General features: G+C 42.1%; 1 protein-coding gene across 2 annotated transcripts in view; it reads right to left on the bottom strand.

Moving 5' to 3' along the window:
* Window positions 1-11602: 11602 nt before the first annotated feature.
* The window catches only part of LHFPL6 (LHFPL tetraspan subfamily member 6), a 234729-nt gene continuing 225403 nt past the window's right edge, over window positions 11603-20928 (bottom strand). For both annotated transcript variants that reach the window (XM_061434715.1, XM_061434716.1), the window contains exon 4: window positions 11603-12714. In XM_061434715.1, the coding sequence (XP_061290699.1) occupies window positions 12596-12714 (119 nt within the window). In that variant the 3' untranslated portion in view covers window positions 11603-12595. The remainder of the gene's footprint in view (window positions 12715-20928) is intronic.

The raw sequence follows: 20928 nt of genomic DNA, 5'->3' as shown, positions 1-20928 counted from the left end.
ACTGAGCACTTGCTATTTGGCATTACATTGTGAGTTTCTCATTAGGTAAATACTATTATCACCTCTGGTTAACAGATGAGGAAACAGAGGTTTAGAGATTATCACTCCTGTCCAGCAAATACATGGCAAAAATGGATCTTCAAGCCAGGCCTGTTTTACAGTGCCATATACTGTTATTGGGCTTCCATGGTGGCTCAGATGGTAAAGAGTCTGCATGCAATGCAAGAGACCCAAGTTGGATCCCTGGGTTGGGAAGATCCCCTGGAGAAGTGAATGGCTATGCACTCTAGTACTCTTGCCTGGAGAATTCCATGGACAGAGGAGCCTGGTGGGCTACAGTCCATGGGATCACATAGCATCAGACATGACTGAGTGACTAATACTTTCATTTTCACTTTCACACTGTTACTAGTTCATGACTTTAAACAAAAAAACAGAATGATTTTATCCAAAAAAGAACCAAAGAAGCAAAACCACAAAACAGGAAAAATCAGAGCCTTTTTTCCCCAGAATCCTGAGATCGAGCCAAACCAAAGATGAATGGTCTGAAGAAAACAGACCAGCCTGTTCTGGCCTGGGGTCCATTCAGATCCACGGAGGAAAAGACAGAACTGACAACAGCTGGCATATGCTCAGAAAAGAAGATCAATAACCCTGTAGCAGACATGCAGAATTCTATACCGTCATTTTTACCTTGTGACCAAAACTATCCTAATGAAATCCGAATTTTATTCTCAAATACTTCTTTTTTAAAAGTTTTTCTTTTTAATGTGGACCATCATTAATGTCTTTATTGGATTTGCTACAATATTGCTCCTGTTTTATAGTGTTTTTTGAGGGGGTGGGGGGTCATGACACGTGTGGGATCTTAGCTCCCAGACCAGGGATCGAACTTGCACCCCTTGCATTGAAAGGTGAAGTCTTAACCACTGGACCACCAGGAAAGACCCTAGATTGCTTTCTGATAAAAAGACATGAGGAAGCCACACCTGCATTAGTAAATATTGCTGAGAAGACAATACAGACTACTCCTTGAAGAAGAAAAAGAAAATACCTGTTTTTAGTCCCTCATTTGTAATAATATTCGCTTCTGTTTCAAACTCAAGGTGCTTTATTTCCCCAGTAGGACATACCTGATCCCCTTGACAGCGATGAGGATCGTACCAGGATGGAACTCTTCACAACAGCTGAAAGTAGTGAACCAGATCTATGTGTACAAATAGGGTTAATATGGATGCTTGCTCTTCCTTACAGCTTTCTGTATCTTTTTGTGTTTTAACTTATTTTTTGAATGCAAATTATGGCCCCTAGACCACATCTCTTGAACAATAAACTCTGACAGTAGGCTCAAGCATCTGTATTCTTTTCAATAGTTTTTTTTTTTTTTGTATTTATTTTTGATGGCTCTGAGTGTTTGTTGCTGTGGGCCTTCTCTAGTTGCAGTGAGCGGGACCATGCTTCGCTGCAGTGCAAGGGCTTCTCATCGAGATGGGTGCTATTCATGAACAAGAGCTGCTCCTCAGCGTGTGGAATCTTCCTGGACCAGGGATTGAACCTGTGTCCCCTGCATTAGCAGGCGGATTCTTAACCACTGGACCACCAGAGAAGTTCCAGCATCTGTACTCTTAGTAAGAACTACAATAGGGAAAAGTTGAGTGATCATTTTAATGCCTTGGAGTTTATTGGCAATCTTTTAATGCCAAAATTATCTTCTTGCATTGCCTCCAAGACACCACAGAATGCCATAAAAGAAAGCCAATCCTTGCAATATAAACAAATAGATTTCTAATCTGTGTTTACTTGAGCAGAGCAGACCAGTGCATTTTGAACTTGGTAGAATGTCTCCATATGGAGTTAATTCACAGCACAGTTTCCAAACTAGCTCTCTGAGAAACTTCCTTTGACTCTTACTTTAAGGCCTTTTGCACCCTACCTTTGACCCTAAGGAAAAGTGATGGGGAAAACTCCTTCCAGATGTACTTTGCAATTATTTGTGTTTATTCTTGTCTTAACTGTTTTTCTTCTTAAAGACTATTAGGAACCATCAGATAAGGAGGATTTGGAGTTTAGATTTCAAAAGACACCAGATGTATACCTTATCTGTATATCTAGTTTGAGTAATCAATGTGTCATATCAATTTCCAAAGACTCTGACTAAAAAGTCTACACCGATTGATATTCTCAGACACAACTACAAATAAACTCGAGAGCAACTTTCCACTCGCTAGTTGGGATGCTGCCAGCTAATTAAATGGTTTATTAAATGAATCATTTAATAAAGCCAATGAACTCTTCAAGTTTATATAAAACAAGAAAACAAAGAAAAAAGCCCATGGCCAAAGGTCTTCAGATACAACATAGCTCTATTAAATTCATTCACTCATGCAGCCAGCATTTGCTGAACACTGAGACAGTGGCAGTGCTCAGTAAGAACACAAACACTTTCCCTGTTACAATAGTCAAATGATAGACATAGATGATTACTTCATTCCATCTTTGATTATTGGAGGGTCTACTCTCCCTTTAGCTGAGGCAGGAAGAGTCAGCAACAGTTTCCTTTATGTCTGACCTCAATTATGCGTAGGGTTTAGTTAGGCTGACAGAGGTATAGAAGGATGTTCTAGGCAGGCAGGGCAGAAGGACAAATGCTACAAGGCACCTGATATCTTGGCTAATTGAGGGAACCAAAAGGAAGACAATGTAGCCAAGCACAATAGATAAAAGGAGGAGAGTGACAAGAGACAGGGTGGTTAGAGATGCACACACCGGGTAAAACAAGAGAAGCAAGAAGTCACAGGTAAGGAAATGATTGGATCTATGGTTTTATGTGTCCGCAATGTATGTTTTTCCTTAAAAAGCATCTTTTAAATTTTATTATTAAAGTATAAATGCTTTACAGTGTTGGTTAGTTGCTGCAATGTATTTAAAAAATGTAATGTATAAATATACATATATATGTATATATGTGTATGTTATGCTATAATATGTAATGACATGCAAATGTCTGTGATTTTTCTAAATCTCTGTTGAGAGGTGGCTACGTAACATTCAATCTACCCTTGTTAGACATCCATTCACCAGAGGCAACAGCAACAAATACCTTCAAACCTCACTATTCAACCTTCACTAGAGTGTTGGGTCATTGTCAGAGGAATGCTAGGAGTATTTCATTGACTGGAGTGGCAGTCAAAATTTATGAATTGACTTTGGTCAATTATACAATCACTTCTATCTTGGCACGAACAGTGCTTTTTGAGAGTCTCAGGAACCCAGGGGGCTCTGTCACCTTTAGAACTGGTAACCTAGCTCTCGATTGGGCTTCCCTGGTGGCTCAGATGGTAAAGAATCTGCCTGCAATGCAGGAGACCCAGGTTTGATCCCTGGGTTGGGAAGGTGCCCTGGAGAAGGGAATGGCCACATCACTTTCACTTTCAACCTCAGTCTTGGTAACCAGATACTGGGTTCTTTGTCCCACTGTTTAGCAGAGGGCTCTGCTCCAAAAGGTGAGTTGAATCCTGCTGCTTGAATATCGACACGTCTGCTCAAGTGAACCTTTCCTGCTGAGTACTTTTCTAAGTGCCTTAAGTACAAATCAGTAGAACAGATTGGATGACCGTTTTTGTGCTAACTTGCAAACAAATGTTTGTCTATGTGGCAGAATCTCGTGGGAGTCTTGCTTTAATCATAACATCCCATCTGGTGGTAAACTTGTGGAGATACTTACAGCTCTTGTAATCTCCAAACATCCTAAACTCTCAATGTTTGCAACAAGAACTTGAACGTGGGGTTGGCTAACTTAGCTCAGATCTGTTTGTTAACAGATTAAGAATCAGTGGAGATGAAGAAAGTGGAACTATCTAAGGGGCAGAACTAATGTGGAAGAGGGAGAAGGATATATCCAAGATGACTAAGGTTCCAAACACGAGCACCTTTGTTTACAGATGTGTGATGCACAAAGAACACTGGGGACAGAGCTGGTTTAGAAGGAAGATTAATCCAGTTTTGGACAGTGGGCTTGATAAATCTCTGAGTTTGCTAAATGGAGGTGTTGTGTATGCAGTTAGCTATAAGAGGTCTGGGGCCAGCTATGTACTGGGTTGACCAAAAAGTGTTTGTCCCATAAGATGTTACAGAAAAACCTGAATGATCTTTTTGGCCCACCCAATACCTCTGGGAGCCTTCAGAATATGGATGTAATTGAAGGCAGGAGAATACACAAGATTTCCCAGGGAGGTGATGGTGGAGAAGGGAAGAAGGCCCTGAAGAACTGAACACTGAAAGTCTGACTGGAGCATGTAGGTCAATAACGATTTTGTCACTTTAGCAATTTTGTGCATTTTTACATAATTTTGGAGCTGATGGCAAAATTTCTTCCCAAGTAAGAATTGCCTTAATTTGAAAATAATGCTTTTTTTGAATCAAGTGAAGAAGAGAGCCCTAGAGTATGCTTCAATGGTACCATGAAATAGGAACACAGAATGACTATGCAGGAGAGAAAAAGAATTTGGTTTGCTCTTTTAGAGAAAAGAAGAGGCCAGAGGAAGCAGTTCAACGAAGAGACCAGGTTGGTGGACTTAGTGGAACGTCACAACAGAAAGCAACGAAAGGAAGGTAGTGTGCTGTTCCCTTTATAGTTGTTTGCAATGCTGGGTTGTAAATCTCTCCTCCAGCTTCACCTGCTAAATCTTCAATAAAACCTACAAAAACTCATAAATGCTTACTGGGAGTAATTTTCTTTTATAGAAAACAAGAAAGAGCACCAAGTTTTATATTAGGGGCAAAGAAATTAAGGACAAAAGCAGAATCTGGGTGTGTAAGAGGTAGCCTCAAAAAACATGCCCTCCCCCACACTGGGGATTTGCAGAAATTTGGGGGCTGGCTGTGAACTCTAATAGGCTATGGAATTGAAAAGGTTATTTCCTACAGATTTTGACAATAGGCATATCCATCCTTTCATAGCTGGGTTATACATTTTTAAATAAACCATTTGTGTTATTTTAAAATTATTTTTGGGACTTCCCTGGTGATTCAGGTGTTAAGACTCTGTGCTTCCACTGCAGGGAGCATGGATTCAATCCCTGGCTGGCAGTTGCACATGCTGAGCAGTGCAACCAAAAAAAGGAAAACTGGGGGGACTTCTCTGGTGGTCCAGTGGTTGAGTCTTCACCTTCCAATGCAGGGGGTGTGAGTTCCATCCCTGGTCAGGAAGCTAAGATCCCACATGCTTCTGGGCCAAACAACCAAAATATAAAACAGAAGCAACATTGTAACAAATTCAACAAAGACTTTTTCTAAAGTCCACATTTTATCTTTAAAAAATAAAATAGGTAATCTAGCTATTTTTCAACAGATAATATAGCCATAAGTTTAACAATATGAAGGGCACTTAAAGCAAGTTTTCCTCCCACCCATGACTCTTATCCAGAGATAACTATTATCATCTGTTTCTTATTTATCTTTCTAGAAATATTCCACTGGTATAAAGCAAATACACATTTATCCTTTAAAAATGTTTGCAGAAATTTTAGCATACTGTATAAAGTTTCTGCATCTCGCTCTTTTCTCTTAGATCTTAAAGCTGTTTCTGTATCAGTACAGAGATGCTGCTTTTAAATGGCTGTATAGCTTTCCACCTACGAATGTACCATCATTTATTTGAGTTCCCTACCGATGTGCATCTAAGTTGTTTCAAGACTTCTGCTCTTTCTGAAAATGCCTCAGTGAAAAAGCTTTTCTGTACGTCATTTTGCACAAATTGAAATTTGTCCATATGTCATTTTTGTGCAATTTACTTCATTCCTCTTACCCAAAGACTTTAAAGTCCCTTGCTCATCATGACAAAGGGCAAAGCCCAGAGGAGGCAGGTGTCATAGAGAACACAGATAAAGGTTCAGAAAGCTCAGCTTAGACTCTCAGAGAGCTGGGCCAGCAATATCAAAGCCAACATATTTCAAGGTAGCTGGAGGAAAACAAAACGATGTAGAGAAATAAACTCGTGAAGACTTAGGACTAGAGAGCTGAGTTTTGGAAGAAGGCATTCTTGAACTTATCTGACCTCACAGGACAAAGTAAGTGGATCACAGAGAAGACAAACTAAACTGGCAAGAACCTTCCCTTTGAGCTTCCAATGGAAAACAGGGACCAACAGTTCTTCCATGGATTATCTTGTGTTATCTTCATAATACTCCATTAAGAGGGTAAGACTATTATTCAGGTTCCATAAATGCGGAAAATAGGGTAAGGAAACTTGATCAAGGTCACCCAACAGATACATGGCGGAATCAACATTCAAACTCTTGGGCACTCTGAGCTAGAAGGTCTTAATCTCTGACATTCACATGAAGCTTTAGCCAAACAAGGGCACGTAAATCCCGTGTTATAACTAGCCTTAATCCACCCAGCTCTTTCTATTAGCTTAAACCCCAAGGCTTCCTTAAAGACCTGGAGTTTGTCAGTAAAGTGGCTTGAAAACTAATGACTAAAAATTCCCCTCAGGCAAATAATAATTCATCCTAGATGAGTGCATTAAAACAGACAGCCCATATAAAAAATGTCTCCTATTGAAGCTTATTTCTATGTGAGTTACAAGTTAAACACTCATAACAAAAAATACTATGATTGGTATTATAGGCTAATATATGCTAACAGGATTGTGACAAAGAATACTCATTTTAAGAATTTAAATGCATAGAGAAACTTAAAGTGAAAGAGTTAGTTGTACAGTCATGTCTCACTCTTTTAAGACCCCATGAACTGTGGCCCACTAGGCTTCTCCTCTCCATGGGATTTCCTAGGCAAGAATACTGGAGTGAGTTGCCATTTTCTTCTCCAGGGGATCTTCCCAACCAAGAGATCAAACCCAGGTCTCCCACATTGCAGGCGAATTCTTTACCATCTGAGACACTGGGGAAGCCCAGAGAAACTTAAGAGCCATGGTAAAATATAAAATATGTTAACAGTGAAGCTATTAGAGCATATGATACATACTAAGTGATCAGTAAACACTTTTTAAATGAATAAATAATTAAAAGAAAACTACCAGGATATCAGAGGCCCTAAGAAAACACCGTGGCTGAGCAGACAATCCTGTGTAGAAGACACAGCATAATTTTCAAAAACAGGACAAGCAACAGTTCCTCCCCAAATCCTAGAGAAGTGGAATTGTGAAAATTGTTAAGGAAAAAAAAAAAAAATAGAAGAGGAAGTTTCCAGATCCAACTGCTCATGGAAGTAATTTAGCTTCAGCGTGGCCACAGATGGCCTGATAGAATGATGTTTTTTCCCTGCTCTCATTCACATTAAAAACCTTCTCATTTTTCATCACTGCCGTTTATTTTCAGATCCAAATGCTTTCTTTAATGATCACTTATGTGTACAAAAATTGACACAGGCACTCAGGATACCAAAGTAAAGAAGATCTGAATCATGAGAATATTGTCCTTTTTCCACACCAGGCGAACTCTTCCAGGGAAAAATCAATTATTTTCTCATTGACCCCATTGGTAGGTATTAGGGCAGTGAGCCAGATCATGGCAACCTCTTGCTCTGCTCTGAGGAATTAGTACAATTTTGTCCCCTCAAAAACTACTCTTCAGATGACAGGCAGTTTCTTATCAATCCAGTAAGCTTGCTGAAAGCTGTCATCACGATCTATTGGTAGCATTTCTAAGAAGGCTCTCTGGAGGGATGCACTCCACATGAGGGAAACCCTGTATCCAAGAGGGTTGCCTGCACACTTGGTCTTCTTGAGGTGGAGCAGGGCCCTACGGTCCTCGTCCCCACCACCCGACCATGTTCTCTGCCTGCCTTTTGCCTGTGGAAAACTTTATCAAAGGATAAGTTTAATCAGAGAAATGCAGAAGCGACAGAAAACAGTCAAAAGAGATTACATAATAATGTAGTCATTAAGCATAGTCAAGGACCGTTCGTTCTTTCTCAAGGACGTAGATAACATTCTGAGCCACATCCTGTGAGCTGTATGATAGAGACTCCCCAGGTGGAGACCTTAACTACACGATGACCAGACTGCACCCACGACATGAGCTGCCCCAATTCTGAGAACGGACTGCAAAGAAATGGGAACAAGTGGACTGTGGAACTAAAGGCGGACTTTACCTAAAACATTCAGGATGATGCTAGTCACACTGCCGCCGGCGCTAAGTCGCTTCAGTCGTGTCCGACTCTGTGCGGCCCCATAGACGGCAGCCCACTAGGCTCCCCTGTCCCTGGGATTCTCCAGGCAAGAACACTGGAGTGGGTTGCCATTTCCTTCTCCAATGCGTGAAAGTGAAAAGTCAAAGTGAAGTCACTCAGTCGTGTCCGACTCCTAGCGACCCCATGGACTGCAGCCTACCAGGCTCCTCCGTCCATGGGATTTTCCAGGCAAGAGTACTGGAGTGGGGTGCCATTGCCTTCTCCGGCTAGTCACACCACTGATGACCAATTTAAAGCTGTCAGAGATGACTATGCTGTTTCTGCAAGTGGTCCCTCCCCCACAACTCTGTCTGTAACTGCTCCCACCCCTCGTCAGGGTGGGAGTCAGCCTTTGGATAGATGTCTGCCACCCTCCCCCCAACCCCTATTCCCCCACCCCACTCACCAGCTGTGTCCCCATCTGAAACAAGGCAAACTTAACTTTCCTTTCCATCAACCTGGCCTGTTACTGGCTTTTGAGCAGTGAGCAGCTAGACCCACAAACTTTTTTCGGTAACATTATGACAAACTCATTCCATTATGAAGGACTGCAAAAAGGTTTTCTTTTTTTAATTATTTTTTTGTTGAAGTATAGTTGATTTACAATATTGGGTTAGTTTCAGGTGTACAGCACAGGGATTCAGTTATACATGTATGTATATTCTTCAGATGGTGAACACCTTTTCAACATGATTACTGGCATTTGTGTATATCTTCTTTCGTAAAATATTCCATTTATTTCGACCATTCAAAAACTTAAGTTGTTTGTCTTTTTATTATTCCTCATATATTCTGAATGTAAGTTCTTTGCCAGATAGCTGACTCTTCCAGTCTTCAGCTTACCTTTCCATTTTCTTAACGATGTCTCTGAAGAGCAGAAAATCATCACTTATCATCTTTCTTTTCCTTATATCTTTTATTTATTTTTTTTCCTTATATCTTTTAAATGTATCTTTAATAAATAAATTAGGGTAAACAATTCTTTACCTGGGAGGAACTTCCTCCCTGTGTTTGAGAGTCAACTGACATCCCGGGACATGTAACCACTGATGTTCTTGATCGTTTTCCCCCATAGAGCAAGGGTTGCACTTTATGGAGTGCTTTATACATAGTAGTAGAATGGCTAGCAGGCTTCCCAGGTGGCGCTAGTGGTAAAGAACCTGCCTGCCAATGCAGGAGACGTTAAGAGACAGGGGTTCCATTCCTGGGTCAGGAAGATCCCCCAGAGGAGGGCATGGCAACCCACTCCAGTATGCTTTCCTGGAGAATCCCATGGACAGAGGAGCCTGGTGGGCTACTCTCCATAAGGTCTCCCAGAGTTGGACATGACGAGACTTAGCATGCCTGCAGAATGCCTAGTAAGCAGTAGGAGCTCAAAAATTAATTGTTACACAAATGAATATGTTGAAAATTGGAAGGGTCAATTCAGTTTCATGAGTTAACTTCTTTAAGCATTGTTTTCTCTTCCTTAAAAACAAGGAAACCCTCCCCCCACCACTTACCTCACAAGCATGTACAAGGAATCTGTGAGATTCTGAACGCAGCCCCTTATATCAGTAAGAAGTCCCTGATAGATAATTCTCAGAGATTTTATCATTATTGCTATTATTAATATTATTATTTCATGAAAGCTGATTTTCATTTGAAAAGAAGTACCAAAATATAAAAATTCTTTAGATTTTTTATACAATTCCTAATACATCAGATGCTGCTCACCAAGCCCTGGGACATCTTGAACAACAATAACAAAAAAATTACAACTAGTCAGAACTGGAGGTATAAGCGTGTGCCAATTGACTTCATCATGTCAGAGTGATCAGCTTTTTATTCCAGTGAGGCTCGCTAATGTCTAAAACCCTGCAGATTACATAAAAATGACAATGTTATCATTAAATCTGCCCAAGAAACTAGACCTTAATGAATTCCATCGAGAACTCCCAATTTGATGATGTGAGCTTAGGAAGTCATAATACTATTCTGACAAGAAGGTGCAGTTAAAGAAATTTGAAAGACACTAGCAATACGTGAAAATGATGGGCTAATTGAGGAAGCAAAGTGCAATTGTCTCCTCCCAGCAGGAAGCCACAGAGTGGAGAAGCCCCTGTTCAGTGGACAATGAGACACAATCAAACGGCATTCAGCACAGGATGAAATAAGCATCTGAGAGCAGAGTGACTTTTTCCATAGCAACAAAGCCTCAGAAAGTCCAGAATGTTACTGGCCAGAATCTTGTATTACTCTTCCCGGGTGGCATCAGTCCTCACCGTGGATGATTAGAAGTGCCAGAAGGAAGGGTGATATTTGGATATTCAAGTTAAATTGCTCAATATGCGTTTAAAGAATAAAAATATACTTATATGTGTAAACAGAATGTTCAGTTTCCAAATATGAACAATATATAATTTGGAAACCAATTGAACCAGGAGTTTTAAGGATTTCATGCTTACTCAGCGTTGCCTAATAGAAGAATACCCATCATCCAATCTTTGCTTTTGAAAGAGTTGGTTCTCTTAAGGGGTAGTCAAAGGGTGCAGATCTTTCACTCTAGTCAAGGATTTAGGCTGGGAATAGGAGGTTAAGAGGATCTAAATTGCCAAGACGCCTGAAAGACATTGCTCCTGGCACAGAAGCACTGAAGAAAGGTAGCCCCTTATAAAAGTGGAGGGGCAGCACGTCACGGTCAGCTTGAGACCACCCTGTCATCATCCAGAGACTGAACCATGCTTGACTTGGTTTTTGTTGCCTTCAACCACTTCTAAATATTGCCCAGATTCTCAAACTTCATCTAAAACAGACTTGAAATTCTTCTCTCATAAGGATTTGATCATGATTGAAGTGCAGTGTACTTCAGTTAGAATTCTGGTAGCTAAGAATTTAGGTTGAAAGCAGGAATTATGTCATACTCACCTTTAATGGTAGCTCGGCTGGTAGAGAATCCACCTGCAATGCAGGAGACTCTGGTTTGATTCTTGGGTTGGGAAGATCCCCTGGAGAAAGCATAGGCTACCCACCCTAGTAATCTTGGGTTTCCCTGGTGGCTCAGACGGTAAAGGATCCACCTGCAATGCAGGAGACCTGGGTTCAACCCCTGGGTTGGGAAGATCCCCTGGAGAGGGGAATGGCTATCCACTCCAGTAGAACTGCCTGGAGAATTTCATGGACAGAGGAGCCTGGCGGGCTACAGTCTATGGGGTCACAGAGAGTTGGACATAACTGAGCAACTTTCACTTTACCATTAGTACCTTGTGTGCCAAGAAGAATGCCTGGTTGGATGACTAGTGAGTGAATGAATAGGAGGCCTAAAAATAAAATGAAAAACTTACAAAAGTGTTGGAGTTGAAAGGCTACCTTTAGGAAATTAAGAAGCAAACCCTATAACTGAATTATGACACTCTATGACACACTGAGCTATTGATCAAAGAGAAAATTTATTCACAGAGCTTTTCAAATACAAACAAAATAGCACTTTTTACTTTTTACAAAATGAATATTGGAATAAATGTGGTACAGCACAGTACAATAATGGACGAAAGAAAACCAGATCTAATGACTGGAGAATGTCTCTCCTTACTCTCACATCGAATTCTCTCCTATGGTGGACACAAAGTCGCCCCTTTACTTCGTAAGAATATCACAGCAGAAACTACTCAGAGAAATATTGCATATTTTTTGAATAATATTGAAATACAAAGGCTTAATTCTAAAGGTCTGCATAAACACTGAAAACAGGTTGAGGGCGTAAAGAGTTTATGCAGGGTATACAAAATACTGATAAAGTGGCTTATTGGTCCATTGATTAGGTTTAATGTATGCTTTACAAAGTGATAATACTGTATTTTAAATGTGTATTAAAAAGAAAACAGAGGAGTAATGCATCACTAAACATCTCGTACAGTCTGTGCAACCACGGAAATGTCTGCATTTGGGCATGTGATTGCATGGGTATGTCTGTATATGCTCGTGTGCTTTCAAAACTGCCATGACTTACAGGGAACCTTTTTGGGTTACCCTGCTTCCTAACATAATACTGTTTCTACTAGCCCTTTTGATCTCTGAGTCATCATCCTAAAAAAAAACCAAAAACCTTGTTTGCATATATAGATTTGTTCTGTGTCTGTATGTGTTCTACATCAACAATACTCTGGAATAGAAACACCCAACACCCTGCAATATTTTTAGCCTTTGGTCCATTTTTCTGTATCATTCCATGCTCTACATTGCTTTTGCAAGTCCTGCACAACCCTTCCGTGTGGTAAGATGTTTCTGATTCCTTTGGGTTTCATTTCATCTGCATCGTATGGTTTAGAAGCACTCCTCCGCCTTCTGAGAGTAGCTGGATGCTTCGGTCCCTCGGGCTCCCTGTGGCCCTTGTTCTCCTCTGTCTGCGCTTGGCGGCTCCATCTCAGTATGGGTACTGCTTCTGTTTCTTGCCTGAGAAGCAAGCCAGCCACGTGCAGAGCAGCATGGCGGTGGCGGCCCCTCCTCCTGTGCAGTAGTAGGCCCAGCCGATTTCACACTCACCTAGGGACACAAGAGAAGGAGAGAGAGCAGGCACAGGTCAGGCTGATTCTACAGGAGGCTCTGTTATTGCTCCCCAGGTGTGGGCTCCTGGTGTACCAAAGTGAAACTGAAATTCTCCTTAGAAATAGTCTCACTCAAATGATAATAAGGGTTGAAAGTTATCCCAAGATGGAAGAAAGCCAGTGTGGTTGTCTGCATTTCAGAAGGACCTCAAGGCCTGTGTCTCCTGCTGGCTAAGGAACAGAAACCAATTCTCCCCAGCTGCGCTGCTCATACCCACGGCTGAAGAAAAGGAGGAATAACAGCCATCAGGATGGGAGAGATGAAGGTATTAGTTCTGATTTAAATCACCCAAACTCATATGCATAATGAGGTACCTTAGAAAAAAACTTCAAAATAGAGATACAGTCCTAAATATAGACACAGCTTTTGCAAAGGGGCTACTCTAAGGAGGTGATCCATTTGAAAGATAATGCTAGAGTGAAAGAATCTACCAAAAAAAAAAAAATCTCCTGTAACTAATAGGCGATAACAGCAATGCTGTAGGATAGAAAAGTAGATATACCACTGATTTCAGACAAGAACAAAGGAACACAATCCTTCTTATTTTCCTTTATCATGATAAGATTCTGTGAAGTTTCTTTGGCTGTCGGAGGCTTAACTCACCCACCTATCTACCTACCCACCCAAGTCCTGCCCTTCCCTGAAAGACTCAAGAATCAGGATGGAGCCTTCAGCACATCCTCTTTGAGCCACCATCTTCCCGAGGCCAATTAACTCCTTGTCTTGATAAGGGGGTGTGTGTCATTCCTAATAATTGCTATGTTTATGGAGTCTTTCTTATTTGTGTTATAAAACGTAGTCAACTCATCAGACCAACTGTCCATCAGATGAAAATGGAGAAGTAGGGCAGCAGATAAAGGTACTTAAGAAGGGACTTCCCTGGCAGTGCAGTGGTGAAGACTCACAGCTCCACTGCAGGTCATGCCTGCTCATGGAACTAAGATCCCACACGCGGTGGGGTGAGGCCAAAAAAAAAAAAAAAACAAAAGGTACTTAAGAAGTGTGCCACTGTTGAAAGTGTTTGTGGATGTTACACAGTACTGTTACTAACCACACGCAGATCCTAGTTTATGTGCATGGTTTACACATTTTGTGGTTTAAATTTAGTAACTGGCTAAGATCCAAAATGAGCAACTAACATTCAGTGTGATTTAAAAGAAAATTATTCCTCTATTTCAGATATACAGACTTTCATTTGCTAGGTAATTCATAAGGTAAATCATTATTAAATCAATATGGATTTATTCTGGTATTCTGGATTATATAGAAATATGGCCAACCCTTAATCTAACTTAAAAAACATAAAAATACATACACCACACACACACACACACACACACACACACTCATCTTTTGAGAAGCAAAACAATGGTCAAGATCAGTATGCTAAGGTCTAGATGTGTCAATAAAATTTAGACAAATCTAAAGAAACACTAAGTCATCCATCCCCTGATTCTTTATTCCCTTCTTCGCACTTTCTTTCTTTCTCTCATTCATCCATTAATTCAACAAATATTTTTAAGTGACCACTCTAACTAGGACTCATTGGGTGCTGGGAATCTACTTTGGAAAATGATAAATACAGTTCCCACTATCAAGGAGCCATCATCTCATCAAGGGAGTATTATTGCTAATGCAGGAGACATAAGAGGTGTGGGTTTGATCACTGGGTTGGGATGATCCCCTGGAGGAGGGTACAGCAACCAACTCCAGTATTCTTGCCTGGAGAATCCCATGGACAGGGGAGCTTGGTGGGCTACATACAGTCCATGGGGTCACAAAGAGTTGGACACGACTGAAACGGCTTAGCACACATGAACTCAGATATTTATATGATAACTGTGATATGTGCTTTGAATAAAAAACATCCAGGATGCTAAGACAGCAAATCATAAGGAATTTTATACAGTGAGGTTGTGTGATGGAGAGCCTTAAAGCAGAAGTGAAATTTAAGGTGAGACCTGGCAGATGAGCAGGGGTTAGCCAAAGATGAATGCTAGAGGCCAGGGAAGAGTGTATTTGCATCATGGGGATGGGAATGTAATGGGGAAACGTAGGCAAATCTGGGTCTTGTTAAAGTATTGTTTGGGTTTCCCAGGTAACTCAGTGGTAAAGAATCCACCTGCCAATGCAGGATATGCAGGTTCAATCCCTGGGTTGGGAAGATCCCCTGGAGAAGGAAATGGCAACCCACTCCAGTATTCTTGCCTGGAGAATATCATGGACAGAGGAGCCTGGTGGGCTACAGTCCATGAGGTTGCAAAGAGTCGGACACGACTGAGCAACACTTTTCAAAGTGTTCAAGTAAGAGATGGGGATGCCAACTGTTCGTGTAAGCAAGCAAGAGATGGGGTTGGGTGTGAGCACCTCCAGAGTTTGAGAGCTAGAAGCCTGAAGACTTCCTCTTCAAATGTTTGTCTAGGCTGGCATATAGACATGTGAGATATACAACAGTCAGTTCAGTTGCTCAGTCGTGTCTGACTCTTTGCGACCCCATGGACTGCAGCACGCCAGTTGCTGAGATAGTTAACTGCTGCTGCTAAGTCGCTTCAGTCGTGTCCGACTCTGTACGACCCCATAGAAAGAAGCCCACCAGGCTCCCCCGTCCCTGGGATTCTCCCGGCAAGAACACTGGAGTGCGCTGCTATTTCCTTCTCCAATGAATGAAAATGAAAAGTGAAAGGGAAGTCACTCAGTCGTATCCGACTCTTAGCGACCCCATGGATTGCAGCCTACCAGGCTCCGCTGTCCATGGGATTTTCCAGGCAAGAGTACTGGAGTGGGGTGCCATGGCCTTCATCCATAGGTAAATCTTGAGCACCCACTCCGTGTGTTACAATGTTACAGGAGACCCCAGGGGGAACAAAATAGATAGCATCTTTGGTTTCAAATACTTATATTCTAGCAAGACCGATTCTTAAGTATCGCTCACATTAATTGCACTCTCTTGAAGCCATTCCTTGTATATTCTACACATATGTCTGCTGTGTATTTTTTTTTTCATGAAACTAACAATGTAAATGTATCTTGAACTTCTTCAAAGAAGAAAGATTTTTCTTTTTCCTGAGCATGAGTCCTTCCATAGTAAAACCCACATGCTCAATAATAAGAAATTAGCACGTGTTTTACAGTAATAGAAAAAGTCTTTCTGAGTACATTAGGCTATTAGGAAAGAGCAGCTGTTTAAGTTTATATGCTTTAAACAGCACGGTAGTCTGTGAGTAGTAATGGAAACAAAGGAAAACCAGGAAATGGGGGACTATTTTTCCTTGGCCTCTCCTTTCCCCTGTGGTGGCAATAAATTCTTGTTATTATAGTGCAAACACAAAGCATTTTACTAGAGGGCAAGCTTTGTCTGTGATCCTTTCAGGAAATTAGAGGAGCAAATCCCTTTAAACTTTCCCTTTTGCTCTCTGTAATGCTCCATCAAATAGGACTCCAAGCCCACCGGGTTGGCAAACCACTGCTTTCAGCAATGGGGGATGCTATTCTCGACAGACAAAATAGAGGTTAATGGGACAGAAAGCAGCAAACCACAGCCACCTGCACATTCAATGGGAAAAGGTATCCTGGCTGTGTTCCAGGGCAGCCCCAGGGAGAAGGTGGGTGGGAGTGGTGTGGCTGATTTTTTTAGGGTGTCTCAAATTGGCAGCTCAGTTGGTAAAGAATCTACCTCCAATGCAGGAGACAATTTGTGGGTCTGGAAGATGCGCTGGAGAAGGGATAGGCTACCCACTCCGGTATTCTTGGGTTTCCCTGGTGGCTCAGCTGGTAAAGAATCTGCCCTCAGTGTGGGAGACCTGGGTTCAGTCCCTGGGTTGGGAAGATCGCCTGAGAAGGGAAAGGCTACCCACTCCAGTATTCTGGCCTAGAGAATTCCATGGACTCTACAGTCCATGGGGTCGCAAAGAGTCGGACACAACTGAACGACTTTTCACTTTCAAATTAGTTTTTAGTGCATCTTCTGTTAGTAAGGGACAGAACAGGTACAAAGAACCCAGCCTTGGGACTTCCCTGGTGGTTCAGTGACTAAGACTCTGTGCTCCCAATGTAGGGAATCTAGATTCAATTCCTGGTCAGGGAACTAGATCCCATATGTCACAACTGAAAAAAAATAAATAAATAAGAAGATCCTGCATGCTACAACGAAGACCTACTGCGGCCTAATATATATAAATAAGGAGTCTTCCCCGGTGACTCAGTGGTAAAGAATCCTTCTGCAATGCAGGAGACTCCGGAGACAAGGGTTTGATCCCTGGGTCGGCAAAATCCCCTGGAGAAGAAAATGGCAACCCACTTCAATATTCTTGCCTGGAAAATTCCATGGACAGAAGAGCCTGGTGGGCTACAGTCTGTCCATAGGGTCACAAAGAGTCAGACAGGACTAAGAGACTGAGCACAGGACATAGAAATAAATATATAAATGTAAAAAAATTAACCCTGCTTACTACAAATAAAAATGAAATTTCAACGATCAGTTCATCTTTCGAGGAGCTGTATTTATTCATTCAGTTGTTTGATTACTGTTTTAGTGTCTACCATGTGACTGCCTGTCTGCCCCTTTATCCCAGTGCTCAGTGTGATGATGTCTGGAGCCCAGCAGACAATAAATACCCATTTGTGGATATCAGACACAATATTAGTGCTGAGAATAGAGATCTGAAATTAACAATTATATAATAGCGGTTGTGGACAGCCTGTGAAGCAGGTGCTAAACAGTTTAGAAGCAGCATCTCATGTAACCATTTTTGCCTATGATGCCTTCAGGAAATTAGAGAAACAAATCTGTCATTCCCATTTTGAAGATGAGGACCCTGTGCTGCATGCAAGATAAGTCAATGGCCCAGTATCTCAAATCAGTGATGGAGCTTGAATTGAACTCCAAAACTTTTTCCTGTGCTCAGATATGTTTTGCTGCTGCTGCTGCTGCTGCTAAGTCGCTTCAGTCGTGTTCGACTCTGTGCGACCCCTTAGATGGCAGCCCACCAGGCTCCCCCTTCCCGGGATTCTCCAGGCAAGAACACTGGAGTGGGTTGCCATTTCCTTCTCCAATGCGTGAAAGTGAAAAGTGAAAGTGAAGTCGCTCAGTCGTGTCCGACTCTTAGCGACCCCATGGACTGCAGCCCACCAGGCTCCTCCATCCATGGGATTTTCCAGGCAAGAGTACTGGAGTGGGGTGCCATTGCCTTCTCCGCAGATATGTTTTAGGAAGAATATCCATATTAAAAATTTCCCCAGTTGTCAGATAGTCCTTGTCTTTGCCAGAACTTACATGTTGTGCAGAAATAAGCTATATGGTGCATCTTTGAATTTACCAGTATTCTTAGAAGACTCCGTATGCCTATGTCTACCTGGCACTATTTTAGTTATTAAAGGCTTGCATTTTACAGATCTAGCATTCTCAATTTTGGAGCCAGCGGAACCAATCTGTCACTCTCTTGGTGACCTCATCCCCCCTGGACAATGAGGGGGAGTGAGATCCAATACATTTACTTGATCAATTCAGATAATTGATTTTTCCTGAGCAATCACTTACCATAAACATGCTCCCAAAGTGGATGTTTTAGACCTGCCCTGGCCTTAGGGTAGCTGAGTAAGGGCTCCAGGTATGGGTCACATTTCAGTTCCTCTCTGCTTGCAAACTGCTAGCAGTCTGTGGGAGCCCACTGGGCCATCCTCATTCAACACCCAGAAACTTTGCCACAGCACCTCCTACTGTGCGCAGTACTGCTCATTTGAACATAAACCAGGACCCTTCAGCTGGTCCTGCAGGCTGACTAAACTCCCTTGTGTACTCGGCCTGCCTGTGCTCTGCCTTTGAACTTGAGCCTTGCTGGTTTCCAGCTTATTTCTCTCCTCACCAGATCACTGCTGAGTTCCCAGCCTTGTATATAAGCTAGCTGCCTTCATTTATCAAGGCAGGACATCTTTCACTGTGATATTTTAAACTTCTCATCAAGTTAAGGTGTCAATGCAAAGTTTGTGTAGAGAAGAAGCAGGCATATTAGATTTCAACCCTTTTGCTGTACAAATAACGAAGGTAGGAAGGTGGGAGGGTCAGTAGACAGAGAAAAAAACTTTTGTGTTCTTAAACACCATGTGCAGAAGTTTGAGAAGTCTTTTTCCTCTTGAATAAATTCTTTCCTACCTCTTCCTATTCAGACCATCTAGTCTACCTACGCATGAAAACCAAGAACAAAAGGAACCTGTCATGGTACTGTATCCATGTGTTCTTTTGTGAAGTTACCAAACAGAAGTGTTGCCCCCCCCTTAAAAATAGAGTTTAAACATTTGACCTAAAACATACGAAAGCTTTGATTCAAACTTTTAATGGAACAGTTCAGTTCAGTTCAGTCTCTCAGTCGTGTCTGACTCTTTGTGACCCCATGAATTGCAGCACAACAGGCCTCCCTGTCCATCACCAACTCCCGGAGTTCACTCAGACTCATGTCAATAGAGTCAGTGAAGCCATCCAGCCATCTCATCCTCTGTCATCCCCTTCTCCTCCTGCCCCCAATCCCCAAGTAGTTAAAATAACACGTGTGTCTGAAAAGAGAAAAGCAGAACTCAAACTTGATTGCTGGGCAAAAAAATGTAAAAGTAAAAAGGCTGAGGGAAGACAGTTTGTGAGGTGGGGTTCTTCTGAAAGCTCTTGGCTTGTTTCTGTTTGTGACCAGAGGCAATAACCCATGTTGAGGATACAGCCCATCCTAGACACGACTTCAGAGCCCCACTTATACTGTACTTCCTGAGATGTGCTCCAGGGGGCGCTGTTCACAAGCAGATCTCAGGAACGGGGTTCCCCATGGGTAATTCCCCAAAGAGTAGATAGTATGGAGGCACGTGCAATGGTGGAACCCAGTCCAGCCCAAAGGCTGGGCACGGAGTCTGCACACAGAGCGTCCCAGGCAGCAGCACCCACCTTGATGCCTTCGGTCTCCAGAACTGCAGCTCAGTGAACCGACCCAGTCTCTCTCCTCAAGAACTGCTGCTCTGGACCTTAATGAACCAGGCTGACTGTATCTTTCTACCTCTCCTGCCCCTTAATTTCTAGGTTTAGGAGACTGGACAGTTGGATTAGAACTCTCTGGAGAGTTGAATGATACCCTTTCCGCCCAAACACATAGGATACCTAAGTGTACAAGGGTCTAGTGTGGAACACTGGAGCCACTTCAGCGTATTAGAGGAGGCAAGAAATCCTTAAAAGACTCCACACCTTCTTTGTTTGCCCTGTCTTCTCCAAGGAGGCAACCAGGAATGTAGAGAGAATGCAATGTATATGTGTCCATTGGTAAGAGCTGATACACTCAAGCTAAGCATTAAAGTATTCTTCATAACCTGCATGTCCAAGGGAGCAGGGATTTACTTTCTGGAAAAGATATGTATCTGTATCTGTAAAGCGCTCAAAATTGCACCATGTCTAAGGAGATATGTTATAGTCAATTTTGATAGGAAAATACCAGCCTTGTAAATTACAGCACATATTCATTCATTCTGTAGCCAGAGTGGGAGGAAGGCAAGGGCTGTCTAGACAAGCATGTGATGGGTAATTGACTGCTGTGTAAGCTCTCTACTCAAACATGAGTTCATGTTTTATGAGTCTCAGATTTTAGGGGGAAAACCCTTCCTGAGTTACACATTGATTCTATTCTATCCAATGGCATGCATTTATCTTCTGGATTCCCAAAAAGATTTCATTAAAGAGCCATAATTTTAATTTGCTCTGTTCTATCTCTCTTGTTCCCATAGAAACATTTTTAGCTTCACCTTTAAGGTGAGGAGCTGGGGAACAAAGAAAAAAAGAGTTCTCGCAGGTACTATTTACTGCCTCCTATAGAAACAGTGCTGTGCTGTGCTTAGTGGCTCAGTCGTGTCTGACTCTTTGCAACCTCATGGACTGTAGCCCACCAGGTTCCTCTGTCCATGGGGCTTCTTCAGGCAAGAATACTGGAGTGGGTTCCCATTCCCTCCTCCAAGGAAACAGTGCTAGTCATCATCAACTCAGGGATTTACCAGAAAGTACCTTTCGGAGGTCCCACACTTGCACAGATGCTCAAACTCATGAAAAAGCAGCACACCCAGAACAGCAGCCCAAACTACACACCCAGGGAGAAAAGCTAGCTATTACTAGCTATTATTATTACTAACCCT

This window comes from Bos javanicus, chromosome 12, assembly GCF_032452875.1.
Source record: "Bos javanicus breed banteng chromosome 12, ARS-OSU_banteng_1.0, whole genome shotgun sequence".
In the NCBI taxonomy this organism is placed as follows: domain Eukaryota; kingdom Metazoa; phylum Chordata; class Mammalia; order Artiodactyla; family Bovidae; genus Bos; species Bos javanicus.
Note: the sequence above shows the minus strand (reverse complement) of the source record. Positions and strands in the feature narration are given on the sequence as shown.